This window comes from Dromiciops gliroides, chromosome 1 (genome assembly GCF_019393635.1).
Source record: "Dromiciops gliroides isolate mDroGli1 chromosome 1, mDroGli1.pri, whole genome shotgun sequence".
NCBI lineage: Eukaryota > Metazoa > Chordata > Mammalia > Microbiotheria > Microbiotheriidae > Dromiciops > Dromiciops gliroides.
Window position 1 is genome coordinate 47,733,387 of NC_057861.1, and position 22,553 is coordinate 47,755,939.

General features: G+C 39.4%; 1 protein-coding gene across 1 annotated transcript in view; it reads left to right on the top strand.

Moving 5' to 3' along the window:
• Nucleotides 1-22,553, top strand: part of ELAVL1 (ELAV like RNA binding protein 1) — an 83,488-nt gene that overhangs the window by 54,645 nt on the left and 6,290 nt on the right. The window contains 2 exon segments of the mRNA XM_043990376.1: nt 9,694-9,847; nt 18,938-19,163. Of these exon segments, the coding sequence (XP_043846311.1) occupies nt 9,694-9,847; nt 18,938-19,163 (380 nt within the window).

Here is a 22,553-nt window from a genome sequence, read left to right on the forward strand (position 1 = left end):
TGGTTCTTTTTGTGCCTCTTCATATGATGTAATTAACCCTATTCCACCTCCACCTCCCTCTCCTCTTTTATTCTGCCCCTTAAATGTCTTTGTATTATCACATCAAAGTCAATTTAATAACAATACCTTAATAGAGGTACAGGTCCCAAGAGTTAAAATTATTATTCTCCCTCATAGGGATGTAAACAGTTAAACTTCATTGAACAACCTCCCTCTCTCCCCCCCCCCCCTTTACTTCTTTAAACTTCTCTTGAGTCTTGTATTTGGAGATCAAATTTTCTGTTCAGTTCTGGTCTTTTCTTCAGGAAACCTTGGAAGTCCCCTATTTCATTGAATGTCCATCTTTTTCCCTGAAAGATAATGATCAGTTTTGCTGGGTAGTTGATTCTTGGTTGTAATCCAAGCTCTTTTGCCTTCAGAAATATCTTGTGATCCTTTAATGTTGAAGCTTCCAGGTCCTTTGTAATCCTGACTGTGGCTCCGTTATATTTAAATTGTTTCTTTCTGGCTGCTTGGAGTATTTTCTCCTTCACCTGATAATTCTGGAATTTGGCTACAATATTCCTTGGAGTTTTCCTTTTGGGGTCTCTTTCAGGAGGTGATTGATGTATTCTTTAAATGATGATTTTTATCCTCTGATTTTACAATATCAGGGCAATTCTTAACAATTTCCTGGAATATGGTGTCTAGATTCTTTTCTTGATCATGACTTTCAGGGAGGCCAATAATTCTTAGATTATCTCTCCTGGATCTATTTTCCAGGTCAGTTGTTTTTCCAATGAGGTATTACACATTTTCTTCTATTTTTTCAGTCTTTTGATTCTGCTTGACAGATTCTTGGTGTCTCATGAAGTCATTAGTTTCCATCTGCCCAATTTTAATTTTTAAGGCATTATTTTCCTCAGTAAGCTTTTGCATCTCCTTTTCTATTTGGATGATTTTTTTCTCCCATTTGGCTAATTGTATTTTTTAAGGAATTGTTTTCTTCAGTCAATTTTTCTGTTTCTTTTTCCAGAATAACTCTTATTTCTCTCATTTCTTTGCCCAGCTTTTTTTCTACCTCTCTCGTTTGACTTTTAAAAGCCTTTTTGAGCTCTTCAGAGAAGATTTTTTTGGTCTTGAGACAAGATCATCTTCCCACTTGAGTCTTCACTTGTAGGCATTTTTTAAAACTCATCTGAGTTTGTGTTTTGGTCTTTCCTTTCACCATAAAAGCTGCCAGTGGTAAGGGTCCTTTTTTGTTTCTACTCATCTTGTAGCCTATTTTTAAACTTATAAAGTTGAATGAAGTCTGCTCCTGGGGCACAGGGGTCACTGTTGCAAGCTTCTTACTGCTCTCAGCTGTGCCACCTGTGCTGAGCCACCCTCCCCTTTTGCCCAAAAGAGACAGACCTTTCCTGAAGTCTTCTAAATTATCTCAAGTAAGAGGATTGTGTTTCTCTGTCTTTTTGTAGTTTCTGTAGTTTCAGAATTTGTTTAGAGGCTTGATTTAATTTTGTTTTTGAGGAAAACACGGGAGAGCTCAGGCAACATCCCGGCTTCTCTCTGCCATCTTGTCTCTGCCCCTGAGAATCTCTTCAAGGCTAAACTTAAGCCTTCTCCTATGGGAAGTCTTTTTGGTGCTTCCAGTTGTTAGTGTTCTCTTTCTCCTCAAATTATCTTGTTTGTACTTACCTCTATAAAAGTTTTGTCTTCCCAACCTCTTTGAGTGCAGAGAGGCCTTTTAGGATTTTTGTCTTGAGATTCCCAGTTCATTGCACAGTGCTTTGCCCATGGAAGTTGCTTTATAAGTGCTTGATGAATTGTTATGCCAGCCCAGTAGTCTCTGGCCCCGGTCAAGCCTCTGAAATTTGGCAGTTGATCAGTGTAAGCTTGCTAGGGAGCTCAGAATGGGCAGCCCCAACAATCAGGGTTCTTCTAGATGGGCCAGCCTCTGCATGTCTGCTTCCTGAATCCTGCTTCTGGATTCTCTCATAGTGATTCTTGGGGACTCCAACTCTGGCCTGAATTAAAATGAAGTGTCACTTGTTTTTCCTGGTAAGGGATCTTGTAGATAAATACTTTGTGTCCAGGGCCATTGAATTTGTTAAATATCAGCTAGCTAGCCACCTGTCTAGGGTAACTTAGGTACTGAAGTGGTAGGAGAGGAATGAAAAGGACGAAGGGGTTTGCTGCAGGTCCCCATCATCCTGATGTTTCTATGTTTCCATGTTTATAGATGATCTACATAGTGATCATTCAGCATAGACAATGATGCATGAAAAGAATTACAAAATTGTGCTCTGAGGTGTTATTCATTTGTGGTTCATCAGCTCCCAGTTCACTGCTTTTGTTTGTTTTTGCCTGCTTCCATGTAATAGCAGTAGGGCTTTTTGTACTAGCTGTCCTAGGTTGCTGTTTGTCCTCTGTTCTCAAAGAGGACCAATAACATCACAGGTGATATCTCGACTGGCAATTATATTTTAGTGGGGCAGAGTTGCAGAAGGTCATTGGCTTCACTTTCTCTTCCAGAGTCTTCTGAGTCCAGTGACAAAATAAAAGTCAGGTTGAGACCCAGAATGCGGTGACTTCCTTATGAGGGGATTCTGAAACTGCTATTTATCTACCTGACAACAATAATACCAAGTTCTGCTCTCTTCCTAGGACATCTTGGACATGGCTGAGAACCTCCCAGGACTTGTCAAATCAGATGACACAGATAATTTTGCCAGAAAGAACCTAGAAAACACTGATAAAGATTACAGAGTCTCACACAAGAAACTGAAGACATTAGGGATATATAGTCAGTTGAAGGCATAAGACATCATTTCTCTCCAGCAATGGAATGCACCTAATTTGGGCGAGTGTACTTGAAATCTAATTAAAGGGATCTTAAGTGGGAAAAGAAAGGGAGGGAGAATGATGCCTAAGTATATCTACCCAACTAGATATCTAGAACTCAGCTGTAGTGTTGAAAGAAGAGCAGTAGAAATACCTAGAAGTTCACAGAATCCTAAATCCCCATGTAAGGAAGATATCCCCATGTAAAAAGAGGAAGTTATACTACGGACTGCCTTGACAGAAAGATGAATTAAGTTAGCATTTTGAGAAGCATCACAAACCTGGCACAAAGCGTAATAGAGTAGTGATGAGGAACTCCACTTGTTTAGAAATCTGCTGGTGCTCTCAGCTACAAGTGGAGAGGCTAGTCATGTGTTTACTTTTCTTAATCGTTATTTCATTCTTCAAGAGGTAGAGCAACCACCAAGGGAAACTTCTGTTCTGTATCTGATTCTTACCATCAAGAAAAAAATGGTTCTTGGGATGGAGATAATGGGAAATATGAAGGGATAGGATCATACCATTTTAAAATTTGTAATAAAGAGAGGGATGCCAAGGATAAGATGAATTCATTCTATACTTTAGAAGAGCCAGTTTTTAAAGTTTAGAGAAAGTATAGATAGGATGCCATGGACAAAGATTGTATGGGGAAGTCAGTCCAGGAGAGATAAAAAGCTATCAAGCCAAATTGGAAAGACCAAGAAGAATTTTGATGAGGAGAAAAGCTAGGTATTGTCTAGAGACTAATGTGGACATATAACCTCACTAATCACTTTAGGTTTTTAAAAAATGTGTATGGAAGGCAGAAGCAAGTACAGGTAATAGAGAATGAATACAAATCCTTGTAATCATCCTTGTAACCATCCTGTGAGAAGTGTCAAGAGTTGGAAAGCTTATAGTGAGTTGAATGTAGTAAAGAAAACTAAGGAACAGGGAGGAACAAAGGAGGGATAAGATTAATGCTCGGGATAGATGAGACAACAGTAACTTAGGGAGAGAAGGCTGTTCTGTTCAAACTGTTTTCTCTGGCTAAGATCTTTGGACTGGAAAAGATAGAATGAAGATGGCCACTATTGAGGTGATACCAACATAAGAGGACAGCAACTGCCCATGATGAGTTCAGGGCATTGGGCCAGATGTACTCTATGTTTGGTTTGAAAGAACTGGCAGATGTGGTTGCTGAATCTGTAAATTTTGAAAGACAAGGTAGGATTGAGAAGATACTGGATCACTGAAGAAGAGCAAATATCTTTGTTTTCAAAAAAGAGAAGATAATGGAATCTGCAAACTGCAATTCATGGAAGAATTCTAGAAAGTATTTTTGTTAAAAGGATGGTTGGCATGTTGTAGATAGAGAACTAGCTTTGAAGCAAGGACAGCCTGGGTTCAAGTTCAGCCTTTGACACATACTCATTGTGTGACCAGGGGAAGTCACTTAACTTTTCTTTGCCCCAAGTGAATCTCTAAGACTGTCATTGGCATAGGAGGTACAATTGATCCTGCTTGGATAGTGTGAGTTTTTCTTACCTGGGAATTCCTTATACCAATGAAACCAGAAGTCCAGGTCCTATCCCTATATTAATCTCATTTCCTTTTTTGACTGAATTATTAGATGGATAAATTTGGGGAATGTTGTAAATATAGTTACTTGGATTTTAGTGAAGTATAAAGTGTCTCATGCTCTTCTTGTGGAAACTATTGTACATTTAGGACAGTATCTATCAGGCAGAAAGGCCAGACGCAAGAGGGCATCTTCATCGTAGAGGGCCTCAAAGAACTGTGCCACTGAACGTTATTTTCTGTGATCTGATCAAAGGCATAGTTGTCACGCTTATCCAATTTTCACATTACACAAAACTGAGAGAAACTGTTAACATGTGGGATGATAGATTTCAAACAGACCTCTACAGACTACAACATTGGGTTGAATCTAGTGACATGAAATTTAGTATGTAGAGCTAACACTTGGGTTGAGAAAAATCAACTTCACAAATCCATGATGGAGGAGACATGGCTAGATAGAAGTTCATCTGAAAGTGGTCTGGGGGCTTTTAGTGCTCTGCAAGCGCAGTGTGTGTCAGCAGTATCATATGGAAGCAAAGAAAGCTATTCTACTTTTGCCCTTCAATGAGAGAAATAGTGTACAGGACTAGAAAGGTGATAGTCATGCTATCTCTGTCTGTTTGATCCAACCACATCTAGAATATTGTCTTCAAGTCTAAAAGCTACATTTTAGTAAAGACTGCTAATTAGCTAGAGAGTATCCAATGAAGAGCTATTATGATGGTGAAGGCCCCCAGGTTTATGTGATATGAGGATTGGTTGAAGGAATGGGAGTTGTTTTCCCTTGAGAAGAGAGGGCTTTCAGACTCAGGAGAACATGATAACTGTCCAGGTATTTCAAGGGCTGTCACATGGAAGAGGAATTAAACTTATTCTGATTGCCCCCAGGGCCACGACTATGAGCAGTAGGTGGAAGATGTCAAGAAATATTTGGTCAGTCAACAAGCATTTATTAAATATTTTCTTTGTGTCACATTTAAGTTTTAATTCAATGAAGATACAAAACTAGCTACTTCCACCAGCACCACAATGAAGAATAGGAACTTTCCTTCCCTTCCCCGACAACAGATAGCAGAAAGATAGACTGACCCATAATTACTTGATGTGAGCTAGGGACTTTTCCCTTCTCCAACCAACCTTCATTGTCCCACTGGCCCCATTTCCCTTGAACACAGGAAGTCCATTGCCATCTAAAAACTGAGCCCTAGATTCCTATCTCTTTTGGAGATACCAGACTATAACTCTTTTTTTTTTTTTTGGCGGAGCATTGGGGGTTAAGTGACTTGCCCAGGGTCACACAGCTAGTAAGTGTCAAGTGTCTGAGGCCGGATTTTGAACTCAGGTACTCCTGAATCCAGGGCCAGTGCTCAATCCACTGCACCACTTAACTGCCCCCCACCCCCCAGGCTATAACTCTTAACACTGTAACCCACTGACCTCTTAGTAGGAAACCAGCTGTCTGCCCATCAGTTACTCCCCAAAATGCTTTAGGCCTTGCCGTCTCTGCTTTTATTTTCCCTGCCTGAGTACCACCTGGCCTTTCCATCTTCCAGGAATTGAACGTAGACATGAACCCTTCTTTACTTTTTTCTTAGTGTTTTATTTTTTCCAATTACATGTAAAGATAGTTTTCAACATTCATTTTTGTAAGATTTTGAGTTCTAAATTTTTCTCCAATCCTCCTTTCCCCACTCCCCAAACCAGCAAAAAATCTGATATAGGTTATACATTACATTTATGTTAAACATATGTCCACATTAGTCATGTTGTAAGAGAAGAATCAGAACAAAAGGGAAAAAAAATACAAGAAAGAACAAACAACTGAAAAAACAACATAAGTGAAAATAGTATGCTTCAATCTGCATTCAGATTCCATAGTGGTTTTTTTCCATCATGAGTCTTTTGGCATCGTCTTACATCATTGTATTGCTGAGAAGAGCTAAGTCTATCAGTTGATCATCACACAGTGTTGTTGATACTGTGTGCAATGTTCTCTTGATTCTGCTCATTTCACTCAGCATGTTTTTCCATAAATCTGCCTGCTCATTTCTAAAAGCACAATAGTATTCCATTACATTCATATACCACAACTTTTTCAGCCATTCCCCAATTGATGGGCATCCCCATAACTTCCAATTCCTTGCCACCACGAAAAGAGCAGCTATATGCTCTCTTTGGGGTATAGACCTAGTAGTGGTATTGTTGGGTGAAAGGGTACGCACAGTTTATGCTTTTTTGGGCATGGTTCCAAATTGCTCTCCAAATTGGTTGGATCAGTTCACAACTCCACCAACAGTATATTAGTGTTCCAATTTGTCCACATTTTCTCCAACATTTATAATTTTCCTTTTTTGTCGTATTAGCCAGTTGGATAGGTATGAGACAAACCCTTCTTTATATGTTGTGTCCCCCAATTAGAATGTGAGTAGTAACTATCATGATATTCCTATTTGTATTTCCAGAGCTTATCACAATGTTTGGCACATAATAAGAATTTAATAAATGTTTTCCCATTCCCGGAAATAATGTCTTACCATTAAAGCTGCCCCCAAATAGCATGGGCTGCTTTTTTTTTTTTTTTTTAAGTGAGGCAATTGGGGTTAAGTGACTTGCCCAGGGTCACACAGCTAGTAAGTGTTAAGTGTCTGAGGCTGGATTTGAAGTCAGGTACTCCTGACTCCAGGGCCAGTGCTCTATCCACTGTGCCACCTAGCTGCCCCATGGGCTGCTTTTGAAGGTAATGATTTGCCCCTCACTAGAACTTATTCAGATAGAGATTAAATGACCAATTTGTTGGGTATGATTCCTGTCAAGAGTACAAATCAGACTAGATGAACTCCTTCTAGCTCTGAGATCTTGGGATTCTATAACTAGTCCTGTCATAAGCCTTTAGCCTTATCTCTCAACGTTTCCTACCTCAGCCCTGAATGTTGGCCCCTGTAGAGAATTTGGTAGTTTCCCTCTCTATCTTTTACTTATGCTATACTCTCCAGAGTCTGTAACCTTTTTGTAATTCAGAATCCCATTAATAGAATATCAAAGCAACATGTGATCTTAGAGATCCCCTAGTACAACTCCTTTATGTTACATATGGGAAAATTGAGGCCCCAGAAGGGGAAGGTGGTATGAGTAGGATTAGATCCCAGATCTTTTGACTCCCAATTTAATGCTATTTCTACTATGCTTTGCTTTTAAAACTCCCTCCTCTTTTAGGGAGCCTTTCATCCTTTTACCTCTGGTCATGCCTTAACACCTCATCAATGTTTATTTTCATACTTCTTGATAAGTTGCTTTTGAATACCAACTACACATTTTACAAATTGGCATTCCCCTTCTTTGAATTCATAAGTTTTTGTATTTCTATCTTTATTGTTTGTATTGCTGTTGTCTCTGTGGCTTATCTTTTCTGTTGTTGTAAGATACTTAAAGGTGGAATGATTGTTTTTTATTTGGGTACCTTCAGTGTCTCTTTTGTGTTTATATAACATATAGACAGTTATTGCTTTACCCGCCCTAGCTCAGACAACAGCTCCCGGCAAGTTGAAGTAGCAGTGTGTGTTGTGTGGTGGCAGTTGCACAGCAGTGCTGGTACAGATCCATACTAAGGGTCCTTGCCACAGAGCTGTTAAGGGGGCAGGGATGTCTGTGGAAGAGTCAGTCTACTTTGTATATTAAGTGAGAACTGACTCAGTTTGGAACACAGGGCATCAAATTATACTTTCAAGATGAAGTTTATTTGCCCTGTTTGAGCTTTTGCATATGAACAATGATGTGGATCAATAACTGCCGTTATAACAGGAGTGCCTACCTTCTCTGTCTCCATAGTAGATCTTTCTTGAAAGTACCCAGGATCGTGCTCGCTTTGGCAGCACATATACTAAAATTGGAAAGTACCCAGGATCAGCAAAGAGTAGACATTTGTTGAGGAGCTTACCTTTCTCCTCATTTCTATCTCATTTCCTAATCCCTAGCTTATTTGTGCATGCAAACCGCATGCAAAGCTAGCTACTAGCCCTTTTGCCCCAGTAGAAATTCTGGTAATCTTTAGTGTACCATCCATAGCTCCTTGGGTTGTGGAAAGGAGTTACTAGTAGAAGGAAAGAAGAAAAGAAGAAAATTGATTTTTTTAAAGTGCCTACGGGGCGGCTAGGTGGCACAGTGGATAGAGCACCGGCCCTGGATTCAGGAGTACCTGAGTTCAAATCCAGCCTTAGACACTTGACACTTGACCCTGGGCAAGTCACTTAACCCCCATTGCCCCACAAAAAAACCCCCCAAAACCAAAACAAACAAAAAGTGCACTGTACTAAGTAAGTGTTGGGAATGCAAATTTTTAAAAAAGCAAGACAACCCCTACCCTCAAGGAGCTCACACTCTAATTGTGGGAGAGAGCATATAAAAAATTTTAGCTGTAAGGTGAATGGAAAGTCCCCAGAGTTCTAAAGGTAGAGCAGCAGGTAGATGACAAGGCCCAGGTGTCCTTAGGTTGTATTAGTACATCAGCTAACAGTGCCAGGGACCTGGAAGGCATAGAGTCAGGACAGGTGGCCTGATGGTCCTCCATGATACCCAAAGTTATAGTTGGTGTCTCCCAACCTATCTAAGCTGTGTGAGCAGTTGAGCATTGATATTTGGTTGGCCTGAATAGAATCTAGGCAGCTGGCAGAGGGGATAAAAGGAAGGTGAAGAGGGGAGGAGAATGCCCTTAATTGTGGCAAGTCAAACTCTTTTTGCCTCTACTGTCCATTCTTAGGGATTTATTCCTTGTCTTCTCTCTTTATAACCCAGTTCCATCCTGAGCATGGATATACACAGAAATATGGGATAGAGATGTTCTGCTCTTTCCTTCTAAGGGGGCAGTGCCTCTGAGCAAGGACCATAGTTAGGCATGTCCTCAGCCTTTAAAAAGCATAGGGTGGCATTTGCTGTACACAAATGATGGGGATATTAAATGGCTATAGTTTTGCCTGATAAATAGCTCCATGTGCCCAGCATGCTCTCTGTATTGAGCAGCAGGTCTGGTCTTCTGCTGTGCCTTTGAACCTGTGCTCTGTTTCAGGAAGCTGGACATAATGCTCATGTATCTGTTTGAGGTGGCAGTACTTCACTTCAGTGCTTTTGTACTTTTAAGGAGATAAATGTTATTAACAAGGTCATTCCTCAACCCAAAGATTTATCAGTTGTTAATTGAATACCTTGTGTAAGGTTGCTGTTTTATTTAAATCTGGGAAATTGACTACCAGGTACTCATTCATTCAATGATTTATAAATGTATCTGCCATAGTAAAAGAGAATGATTTTGTTTTAAAGGTATCCTATGCTCGGCCAAGCTCAGAAGTTATCAAAGATGCCAATTTGTATATTAGTGGACTCCCAAGGACAATGACACAGAAAGATGTGGAGGACATGTTTTCACGATTTGGACGCATCATCAACTCCCGTGTACTTGTGGATCAGACAACAGGTATGCCAGGCCACACAAGAGACCTAAACCAATGTTTGCTAAGGGTTGTGTTAACTGATATTTCTCCTGTCAGAGAGATACAGAGAATTCCGCTATGATTTGAATGTCTGATTCCTCTATAGGGTGAGCAGTTAAGTAATTGCATGATGATATCTGGGTGTAAGACTTCTTAAACACATGAGGCTGGAGAAGGAAGTGAAAAGAATGGGAGCCTCAGCTTTATACTGCCATTTGATGTTGAAAGCAAGAAGAAACATCATGAATTTCCACCATCAAATCCATATAGGAAAAGTGGGGCTAGGCCTGCAGGTATTAGTCCTGGAAGCGCTTAGAAAGAGGATTACCTAGTCTGTTATTCTAATGATCTCAGTCAATTAGTAAACACTGATTAAGTAGCTGCTGTGTTCCAGGCATTGTGCTAAGTGTTGGGGACACAAAGAAAAACAAAAGACAGTCCTTGGCCTTGAGGAGCTCACAATCTAATGGGGGAGATGACATGCAAACAACTATGTATAAACAAGCTATAGACAGAATAAATAGAAAATAATCAACAGAGGGAAGGCACTAACCTTAAGGGGGCCTGGGAAAGGTTTCCTGGGACTTGAAGGGAGCCAGAGAAGCCAAGAGACACAGAAGAAGAGGGAGAGCATTCCAGGCAATGGGGGACAGCTGGGGGGCCAGTGTCAATGGATTGAAGAGTGTATGTATAGGTGAGGGGAAGTATGTATAAATAGTCCGATGTTAAAAGGAGCAGATTTAGAGTCTGTTTTCTTGTGTATAATTGAGAAGCTCTGTGGCTTCCTCTTTGTGTCAGAGTGCCTTTTCATCTCCTTCTGGGACTTTTCTTACTAAGCTCTCACTGTTTTAAACTGATGTCTTAAATTTTTCAAAACTGGAGTAACTGAAAGCTAGATAATTCCATTGGCAAACCCAACTGCCTAATCATTCAGCCTCTCTTTCAAATTATCGATCAATAAGGGATTTGTAATTCAGGCTTCATGTTACAGTGTGCCTCTGTGACACCTAAAAGAATCTGAATTCAGTGGGACCACATGATATTGGCAGGTGTAAAAGTGAGATTTTTGGCAAATGACTGGTAGAAATGATCTGGAATTGACTGTAAGTGATTTTTTTATATATTTGTCAGGAAGTATACTTTTTACCTCTCTGTTGACTAAACCTCATATATACTATAAAAATAGTGAAAACTATTTTTTCCAATCATCCTGAGAGTTGTCAAGTGGTTGAGTATTTAAGGCAGACAGCAACAGATCGTGGAATAATCAGACCACAGAGCTAGAATAGAGGGTAGCAGAGTCAAGAAAAAGTCTTTCCTAAACTGGTGTTTTGAGACAAAGAGTTTAGATATTTACAAAATAGAAACCGAGAAATGGTATGGAAATCAATTTGAGGAGCCAAATGGTCAGGGTTTGTTGTCATGTCACTTCCCAGACCAAATTAGAAATGTCTCAGTATACATTTGGCATTTACCCAGAACTGATTTGGATACCTTTTTAGCAGTGTACCATCGGGAAATTTCTCCTGGATTACCAAGCCTTGACTAGAGAATTACATTTGCAATTTAGTCTTTTTATAAGAACCTCAAAATTCTTCCCGTAGTCCTTGTTAACTTATCATACAATCAGTCAGTGAACATTTATTAAGCACCTACTACATGCTAGGCACTGTGCTAAGAACACAAAAAAGAGGTAAAAAGATTCCCTGCCCTCAAGGAGCTAAAAATCTAATGGAGGAGACATGTAAATAAATATATACAAACCAAGCTATATACAGTATCTGTAAGAAATAATTGAGAGGAAAGGCACTGGAATTAAGAGGGATTGGGGAAGGCTTCTTCTAGAAGGTAGGATTTTAGTTGGAACTTAAAGGAAGCCAGAAAGGTCAGTAGTCAAAGTGAAGGAGGGAGAATGCTGCAGGCATGGGGAACAGCCAGAAAAAAATGTCCAGACCTGAGAGATGGAGGGTCTTATTCATGGAACAGCCAAGAGGCCAGGGGTCACTGGATTGAAGAGTATGATTTGGGGAGTGAGGTATAAGAATACTGAAATGCCAAACAAAGCATTTTGCATTTGATGCTAGAAGCAATGAACTGGAGTTCATTGAGTAGGGATTAGGGTTTGCAATAGTTCAGGATTGAGATGATGAAGGCCCTGCACCAGGATGGTGTCAGGGTCAGAGGAGAGAAGGGGGCATACTCAAGAGGTTGCAAGGTGAAATTAACAGGCTTTGGCAAAAGATTGGATATGGGGGGGGGGGTGCAGCTAGGTGGCGCAGTGGATAAAGCACCGGCCCTGGAGTCAGGAGTACCTGAGTTCAAATCCGGCCTCAGACACTTGACACTTACTAGCTGTGTGACCCTGGGCAAGTCACTTAACCCTCATTGCCCCACAAAAACAAAAAACAAAACCAATTTATCATCAAAAAAAAAAAGAAGAAAAGATTGGATATAGGGGGAGGAGGGGTGTGATATAGCGAGGAGTGCAGGATGACTCCTAGGTTATGAACCAATGGGAGAGACTGGGAGGAGGGTGTTGTCCTCTCTAGTAATTGGGAAGGAGAGGTGTAAGGGGGAAAGATAAAGAGTTCTATTTTGGACATACTAAGTTTAAGATGTCTTCTAGAAATCCAGCTCAAGATGCCTGAAAGGCAGATGGAGATTTGAGATTAGATATTAACCGAGAGAGTTGGCACAACCATCAGCATAGATAATTAAATCCATAAGAGCTCTTGAGCTCACCAAATGAAGTCAGAGGGAGAATAGAGGAAGGCCTAGGACGGAATGCTGAGGCTCACCTATGGCTAGAGGGAAGGAGCTAGAGGAAGATCCAGAAAAGAAGACAGAGGAGTGATGAGATAGGCAGGAGAACCAGGAGAGGGGGTGTCATGGAAACCTGGAAACAACAAAGCATAAAGGAGGAGAGAGTGAACCTAGTGTCAAAAAGCTGCAGAGAGGTCGAGGAGAATGAGCATTGGGTTGTCATGACAACTAAGAGATTACTAGTCACTTGCAAGAGAGCAGTTTTGATAGAATGACAAGGTAAAAAAAACCCTTTTTATCCCCTCTGCCACTTCAGGGAAGACAACAGTTGTTAGCAAGGTGACACAAAAACAATTCTCATTTCTGTTTTGGGATTAGGAGTTAACATTTTTTAAAAGAGGGAATATAAGGTGGACCAAAAAGATGGTAGGAAGGGGAAAAGTTTTAACTGGAGTAATAAAAGGAAAGGGAGGGAGGTAAGAAAGAAGTTCCGAAGAATAGTAGCCATGCTGTGGTACCAGAAAGCATCATTAATACCTCCTAGTCTCTGTTCTGTTTCTTCTTCCTTCTCTTCCATTTTTTTTCCACTTTAATTTTTTTTTTAAAGGAAATGGCCATGTGCATAAGAGGTAGAGGGCAAGATAGAATAGGTCACTTCTGAACCTGCTTTACCTCTCGTATCTCTGTGGTTGGAGGGGAGATTAGGCTTGGTTGGTTGCCCCCAGGTACCTGCTCCTTGTTGATAGGGGCTCTTGTTGAAGATCATGGCCTGCAGGAGCTCCTGCTACTAAGTGGCCAGAGATCTTACTACTGATATATGGAGGGAAGGTTTATTGTGCACTGTAAATTCAGTGAAGAAGGGGGAGGAAATAGATGTTTAAAACTATTTCAATTGGAAACTAAAGTCTTGTCTTTTGTGCTTTTGTATGAAATGCTTCTTAGTATTAAAAGATTTATTTTTTGGAACATTATCTTGAAAATTCCTAAAAGCCAAAACTGATGGAATCTTCACAATACAGTCCTTAACCTATTTTACAGTGATATTTATGACATATAATTTTTAAGTTCATGCTGTCTGGTACTTTTAATTCTAAAATAATGGAATTTAACTCTAAAATAATACTCTCTTATGGGGAGAATTTAACTCTAAAATAATGCTCTCATTAAGGAAAGAACTAACCTCAAATTTTTCTAGAAATGTTATTTCCACTTAAGTTAAAGCTCTCTTCCAAATTTTCAAGAAAACCTAATAAAATCATCATTCACAATGTTATTTCAAACTTAACATAAATAGGTGAAAAGTTATATGTGTATTTGTAATGATCTTTTTGTATTGAAAGACTTGTTCCCTAATACTTTTCCTAGGGAATGAGTTTGTTCCCTAATGGTTTTTTTCTAGGAAACATTAATGGCATTGGCTTTAATTTTGTAGTTGTTACAAAGTATTCTAAATCAGAAGAGTTCTTATGCAGTTGGTGTCGGTTTGTGAGATGAGTGATTTTGAATATTTGAGTAGCTTTTACTTTTGTTTAAATAGTCATGAATCTAATGAGAAAAGTTTCCAGCATGAGGTGAGTATCCCATGGCTGCCCTCTTTTGTACTTTTGATATTCTATGGAGAAATGAATTTCCTGGCTAGGGAAGTTTGGAAATACTTTCTGGGGAAAGTAAGCATTTCATGTTTTGGGACTTAGTTTCAAAAGAAGTCTAATTTGTACCTTAATGAGACAGTGTTTTCTTTGAGTGGCTATATGAAAAATCTTCCATGGGATCAATTAAAATTTGGTCTTATGGTCCTTTTTAAAAAAAATTTTTTGATGTATTTTCTTTTTATCTTTTTTTTTGGGGGGGGGGGGAGTCAGGGCAATGAGGGTTAAATGACTTGCCCAGGGTCACACAGCTAGTAAGTATCAAGTGTCTGAGGTTGGATTTGAATTCAGGGCCTCCTGAATCTAGGGCTGATGTTTTATCCACTGCTCTACCTAGATGCCCCCCTTGTTTTTATCTTACATTTTCAGATTACCTCCACTTTGTAAAAAATCTCATTACTAAATAAAACTGATAATCCAATGACCTCATCTGAAAGTGCATGTAACATTCCACATTTGTAGAACATTCCACATCTGTAGCATCCCCCAACGCATATCTGCATTTTTAAAATTTAAAGAAACCTATTTTCTCTCCCTTATCCCCATCCCATTGAAAAAAAAAAAGAAAAGAAAAGAAAAACTTTGAAATATGTAGCAAAATTCTCTGACAAAGGTCTTATTTCATAGATAGATAGAGAACTGATTCAGATTTATAAGAATAAGAACTATTTCCCCAGTTATAATTGGTCTAAGGATACGAACAAACAATTCTGAGAAGAAAACCAGGCTATCAATAGTCATATGAATAAATGTTCCAAATCACTAGTAATTAGAGAAATGCAAATTAAAGCACTTTGAGATTCCACCTTATACCTGTCTTAGCAAAGATCACAAAAAAGGAAAATGACATGTGGGGGAAGGCAGGGAGATGCTGTGGGAAAACAGGTCCCTTGATCCTCCATTAGTGGACCTGTGACGGCATTCAACCATTCTGGAAAACAGTTTGGAATTGGACACAAAAAGTTGGCAAACTATATGTTCTTTGATCCAGCTATAGCACTGATAAACCTATAGTCCATAGAAATCAAAGAAACCAAAAGTAAAGGGCATATAGATGTACAAATATTTATAGCAGTGTTGTGATATATGGATGTGATGGAATACTCTTACATTATAAGAAATGAGAAAATAGGCCATTTCAAATTATAGAAAGTCTTGTATGAACTGACACAGAGTAACACAAGAACCAGAAGGGCACTTTTGACTATGTCATCTATAAAAACTAGTAGTTCTGAAGTCTTTTATAAATGGATGAAGAATGAAATGAACAGAACTAGGACAATAAATTATACAGTAGCAACAATACTATAAAGACAAACAACTTTGAAAATTATAAGAATCATGATCAATGCAGTGACTATCTGAGATTCCAAAGAACCAGTGATATGATGAAACATACTCTACACCTCCTGACGGAGAGAGAATAGATTTCAAGTGTTGTATGAGAGGTATTTTTGTATACAGCCAATGAAGGAATTTGTTTTGCTTAACTCGTCTTCCTCTTTTAGGACCCTTTTTAGGGGATGGCAACAAGAGGAGTTAGGATGAAGACTTATTAAGTATTCCCCCCGAAGTTGGGAGACTTTTTTCATGTATGCATTTAATAACTAGGGTAGTATGTTAGTGATGAAAACTGCGTCTTTCATTCCTGTCCATTCCCCAGTACTAAGAAAGCTGTTTCTTCTTTGGCAGATATGATTGTTTAAAAGAAAATTGTGAGTATAATCAAATAATGTCCAATTAAGCACTATTTATTGTCAGGCAAATTGGACCCAAAATCGTTCCCTGGAAAAGACATTACTTTTTGCTGCCTTTCCAGTTTCTAAGAGATGGGAAAGCATACTGGAGTAGAGAGAAGAGGCCCGGGGGAGCAGTCAAGAATTATTAGCTACTTTCCTTACAGTTAATGGGTTGGGTTGCTCCATTTGGTCTTCAGCATATGTATGTTTAAGGCTATTCACCATATCAGCCATACTGTAAAAGGAAGATTTACTTCACTTCTTATCAAAGGATGCTACTCTTCCCTCAGATCTCTCTAGGCTGTTGATAGACCATAGAACATAACCCTTTGTTTCTCATCTGTCCCTCAGACTACCCCAGTTCACCCTACACTTAAGAATCATCAGAATTCCCAGACTTCCTAATCAAATTCAAACTCTTCTTTCTAATATTATGTTTTAATAATCTGATTCATTTTCTGTTACCTTGTCTCCAGATCTCCAGATCAATAAATGCATTATGCCTTTGCCTGGATTCTTTACTCAGTTTCATCTGTGTGCTCTCTTACACACCCAACTTGTGGTCTTTACATTTGCTATTTTTCTCACTTAGAATCCTCTGTCCTTTCATCATCTTAGACAGCCCTAAGTATCTGTTTTCATAGTGCTACACTTGGCATTGTGCTGTCAAGGATTAACTACATCTAGTCCCTACTCTTTAGGAACATATAGTCATTGACACCCATGTATATGACATGTAGATGGCTAAACAGAAATCTTAAACTGTGAATGGATTATAAGGCATTTAAGTGATTTAAAGGTCATTTAGGAGTGGAAGGGAAACTCATAATGAGAGTAAAAGTCAGGAACACTGACTCCTTGAGTTCTAGTTGTCTAGGTGAGGCCAGGGGAAGCTAAAAATTCTTTTCTGATCAATCCTGGAAGACTGTAAGGAGGGCCAGGTTTCAGAAGCCGTTTAATAATAGGAACAGGGCTGGTGGGTGGTCTTAGGAGAAGTTTGAAAGTATTTCTGATAATTCTTGAGTGTAGGATGGATTGGGCTAGTTTTAGGGACAGATTAGAAACAAGGTGTTTTGGTCTGGGAATACCACCAAGCTGAAGAAATCTAAGGCCAAGTAACATCCTTCGATATGTTCACATGGATTTGCATAAAGTAAGGCACAATAAACATGGCTTGAATAACTGACCAAACAGATCTAATGAGATTGGTGATCTAATTTCCTGGCCCATGGCAAGTGAGAGATTGGGTGGGAGAGGGAGAGGGAAATAGAATGTACTGCCAGAAGCTCACAGTGGAAGAGGGACTTGACATATAAAAAGGCTTTCAAACATAGGCATGGGAACTCAAGTGCAGCAATCTGGGACAAACAGCCTAATTAGTCCTCAGTAGGCCCAAGGACATTTCTGTTGTAGTTCCCCTCCTTGTAGCTCTACAGACACCTGGCAGCCGCTGTGCTTCTAGCTCAGCAGCCTAAACAACAGCTCCAGAGAACAGAGGTACCTCCTGCCCAGTTTGTAAAAGTAATGGTTATCTGTTGTTAAAAACAGATTCAAGAACACTTACACAGCAGTGATTAATATGAAAAAAGTTTGAACTTAGTGATTGAGGTTTGGTTATCTGGAAAATTCATAAATGTAGAATTTCTGGTTTCCTAGTGATGCCTGATAAATAAGGTATAACTGTATTGAATGATGTCAATGAAGACTATAAATTTCACTTGCTCTGCTAATATTCCTTACTAGGAGTGATAGATTTTGACTTCCAGAATAGTATGGACTTGGTTCAATAACTGTAGCTTTGAAACATCTCAGCTGTTTGCTTGTGTTAGCAGGAACCTTTCCCTGGCCATTGCTATAGCAGGGGTGAACTAGTACTCCAATTGAGCAAGTGGGCCTCGTGTCCCCTTTCTCCAGCAGTACAGTTCTTCACCTAGAGGGAGGGGGCTTCTGTGCTGAAGTCACCTGGACTTGATCTTAGTGAAGATGACATGGAGGACAAGCCAAAGAATGTTCTCTGTTTCTCACGGTGAATGGGAAGTATTAGAGTGGTGATTAGTGGAAGTCAGTATTCAAAAGCAGAGTATAAAGTTGTTATTTGGAAGTGGCTCCAAATTAAAGCTTAACTAAAGGTGGTGGTAACCTGTTTTAGTTGCTGAGGTCCCTAAACTGAGGAGGCAAAAAAAGCCATCCTATGAGGTCCACGTAGTGTACATCAAGCCAAGCCCTTCTTCTCTGTAGTCCCTTTTTGGGTAACAAGAAGCCAGGAGTTTCTGTCCAGAATGCTGTATTGTCCTTGCTTGTGTCATTTGTTTTTTTCTGTTTTGGATGGGGAGACTGGGGAAGAGAAGGAGATACCTTGTTGACGTGACTTACACAATCTACAGAGCCTCCCTACAAGTATAAAAACATTTTGCTCCATTCCTACCTGCTATCTCTTGGTTATTGATTGAGCATGTGTTCATTTTTATGGATTTGCACCAATAGGTATTAAACAATTTAATTAAAAATTGTTATAAGACAGTCTTTAGGCATAAAAGCAGCTTGTGGGCTTTGTCTTGGCAGCAACAAGGAAGTCTGTCTTAGCATATCCTTTTACATATTGCTTTTGAATTGAATTAAGACATTTTTTTCAAGTATTTTGGAATATTTCTTGTTCCTAAAAATGTGATTTGGCACAGTATATTCATTTAGGCTGAATGACAGCATTCATTTTTCTGTTAAGGCAAATAGTCATTCGGTGAGTTGAGAAAAATTAATTTGTTTTTGTATTTAGGTCTATTGTTAATTTATCCCATTTTATCCCAGTTTATCCCAAATTATCAATATAAAGTGAGTTAGGCTATGGAAGAGTTTGACTTTTGTTTTTAATTTCAAAAGTGCATGCATTTTTCCCTAACTGCATTTTTATTGATTTGTTAAAAAGGTTTGTCCAGAGGGGTTGCATTTATCCGGTTTGACAAAAGATCAGAAGCAGAAGAGGCAATTACCAGTTTCAATGGCCATAAACCCCCAGGTTCTTCCGAACCCATAACAGTGAAGTTTGCAGCCAACCCTAACCAGAATAAAAATGTGGCGCTGCTCTCTCAGCTGTATCACTCACCAGCTAGACGATTTGGAGGGCCAGTTCATCATCAGGCACAAAGATTCAGGTGGGTCAGGAGGACTAATTCACTTCAGGTCTCTGCTGTCACTCTTACCCCAATCCATTTCCATTTAGGACTAGAGCTGCATTTTTAAAGCTGTAAATAGCTTTGTCCTGGCGTGTGCATCAGTTAATGAGAACTATTGCTAAAATGAAATTGATCAAAACTAATGTGTTGTATTGGAATCCTTTCCTTCCCCAAAACCAAAAATGTATCTTTATGAAAATGATGATTTCCATAGCGGTGTCTTCTTGAGCTGGAACCGAGGGGGAGGGGGTGGGAAATGGGCTAAGTAGAATGAATTGTAAAGTGCTTGAACTCAGAGTTTCTAGTTAAAAGAGACTCGAAGAATAAGCTGAAGCAGCCCACCTACAGGGAAATCAGCAGGCGCAGTTGGATGAGATTCTATTTTACAAAACTTTCAGACAAACTTCTAGATATTTGACCAATAGCTCTAGGGCAAGCCTGTCTTTTATATGCTCAATTCTAACGCCCCTTTTCTAAATCTGAGCAGTAACAGCTGCAGGGATCTTGTTTTTTTCCAGCTGGAAAATGTCCCAGTAACAGTGGTCCCCCATGTCGGGAGGCTGTCCCTCTTTGGTAGACTCAACAGAGTAGATGGCAGAACTGGAATCTCAAAGTTGGCTTTGCTGCTGCTGCCGCCTTGCTGCCCGCCCTGAGGCGGGTCACAACTCTCTGAGCCTCTTTTTCTGTCAAACAGAAATGGCATGTTGACTGACCTCCCTAGCGGGCTGAGGATTTTTCTTCATGACCGTAAATACCAGAAGTACGTTTCTCATCAGATATCCTCATCTTTGTGTTTGAGAAATCAGGGCAGAAGGACTTGTTCAATCCCACAGGTGAAATTTGTTTTCCAAGGCCTGATGAAAGTTTAGTGCTTCATACCTCCCGATACTCTGTGCTGCAAATGAATGATCTGACCTCTTTTATATGGCTTTGCTAATTTCAAGGCAAATCATTGAAGGGTCTTTTTTTTTTTCTTTTCTTTTCTTATTGAGAAGTAAACTGGATAGATACTATTTGAAAATCATAATGCAGCTCTCCCAGTTCCCATTTCTCTGGCACTTTTCAGATTTGCAAAGTGTTTTCCTCACATCCACCATATGTAGGAAGCATAGAGAGTTAGATGTATTACTATCCCCATTTTGTAGATGAGTAGGTATTGTCCATGGTCTCGTAGCTAAGCAATGTCAGAAGTAGAATTTAAACACAGGACTTCTGGCTCCATGGGCAGCAGTACTCTTTCCACTGAGTCATATTCCCTCCCTTGATTGGTGGTGAGTATAGAGTGACTGCTAAGTCTAATAAAGAATCAGGTAATAGAGCTAGAGAAAAAGGAAATAATGGATGGGAAGAATGGGGATTTTTATCCAAGGAGATAAAAAGAAAAGAAGGAAAATGGATAGCTAAAATTTCAGAGAGAGGCAAAAAGCTAAGAGTAGCTAGGAAGGAGAGAATAGCGCCCGCGCCCCGCCCCCCCCCCCCCCTGCCAAAAGTTTAAAATGTGAGGATGGAAAAGAGAAAGGGAAGAATAATCAGGGTTAAAAGAGGAAAAGGTTAGTTACCAAAAAAATCTGAAAACAAAGAAGGAAGAGAAGAGGGCCCACAAAAGAGCAAGGTTCAGGATTGAATGTGGTAATTGCTTCAGGAAAAAGCCTTCATGAGTAAGAAATGGATCTGAATCTTCATATTAGACATATGAAAAAATAGGAAATAGGTCATTTCTTTATGATTCTTGAGGTAAAATAAATCAGCTCTGATTGGCAAAATAGAAATCCACTGACCAGAATTTTAAATCACAAAAACGTAAATAAAATATGACTGAAATAGCTGCTCAGAGGTGTTTTTTCAGTGTAGCAAAAGTCACATAAAATTTTGGATCCATTTTGTTTTATTCATATTAGGAGTTATTCCCATAGTGAATGGGGAAACAGAGACTTGTGGGAATATTCTGCAAAGCAGAGTTTTTTCTGAAATGTACCTTAGCAAAAGTTTGTGTATCTGGTACTTGTTGTCCCAGATAGCCTTGAAATTCCTTAAAAGAGAGTCCTATTGGATTATCATACCAGCTCAAATGTTTAAGTGTTCAGGGCTTTTAAAGTGTTTCAAAGTTTAAAACTGTGGCCGTTTTGTATATCTCTCAGCTTCTCCATCTATTAAAAAAATAGGCCTCTTTGAAAAATATGCTGGATGGAAGTGAAACAAAGATAATAATGACCCTGGGATCAGTAAAAGTCATTTCATTATTCTATAGTCTTATCCACCCATATTGCCCCAAAGTGTTTTAATGACCTTTCAAAGCAGAGCAGGCTCCATACTTGGACAAGCATATATGTTGGATCTGCTAAATTGTTACCCATTACAGTCTGAATCCAGTTTTTGAACTTGCTTACTATAAGTCATTTAGATGAGTAGAATTAATGACCATATTCAGAGTATATCTCAGCTTTCCCACCAATTCCATTTCCTGTTTCAGCAGTCTTTAGCTTTTTCCAAGACTGAATCTTTTAAAATTGCAAGACATTCCTTGGGTAGAATGGATCCTGTGATCTATACTTCTACAAGTAATTATCTGTAGAAGTGTCATTTTGGAAAAGGGTGATTTACAGGTACTAATGATGTGGGATCTCAACCAGTGATGTTGCTGTTCTACTAGGTCTCAAGTCCCAGTGGGATAAGTCATTTGGGTTATGAAGACCTCAGTTGAATTACTTGGTCTATTGTTCTATTTTACAGGCAGGTACATCTCGATCACTTCAGCTCATTGAAGTTATCCAGTTATCCTGGTTGGTGTTATAGATCCTTCAGGAGAAGGGTTGCTTTCAGCAGAGATGCCCCAGAGCTCTTTTTCCATTGATCTTCCTGAGAACCTAACGAAAAGAACAGTTATGATAGGGAGAAAGAGGCAAAAGTAAATCAGTCTCCCAATTCTTTCTTCCCAGTAAGAGAGTTCCTAATCTTAGCAGAAAAGTGTTTCTAGAGAATAACAAGATCTCTTAGATTCAAGGAACCCACAAAGGAAATTATAGAAGCTCCAACAGTTAAGATGCAGAAAACTATGGTGAAGTATAGTACCAGAGAGAGCAAACTTTGGGAGGAGAAATCATTTTATGGCCTCAGACTTACCTTTTCAGAGTGATCAGTGTGTCTCCATCTTAGCCTTGGATAACTGGGGTCAGCAATTCCACCATCTCTTGTGGCTCCTGCTCATTGTCTAACACTTCTTAGTTTAAGTATGTGAGTTGCTATTGTACCCTGATGATACTTCAGTTTCCATCTTTTCCATCACCAGTAGTATTGAGCAGTCATACCGCTGTTACTTTTATTTTTGTTTGGGGGAAGAGGGATTGTGAGGAAAGGGGCCCACAGACTGCC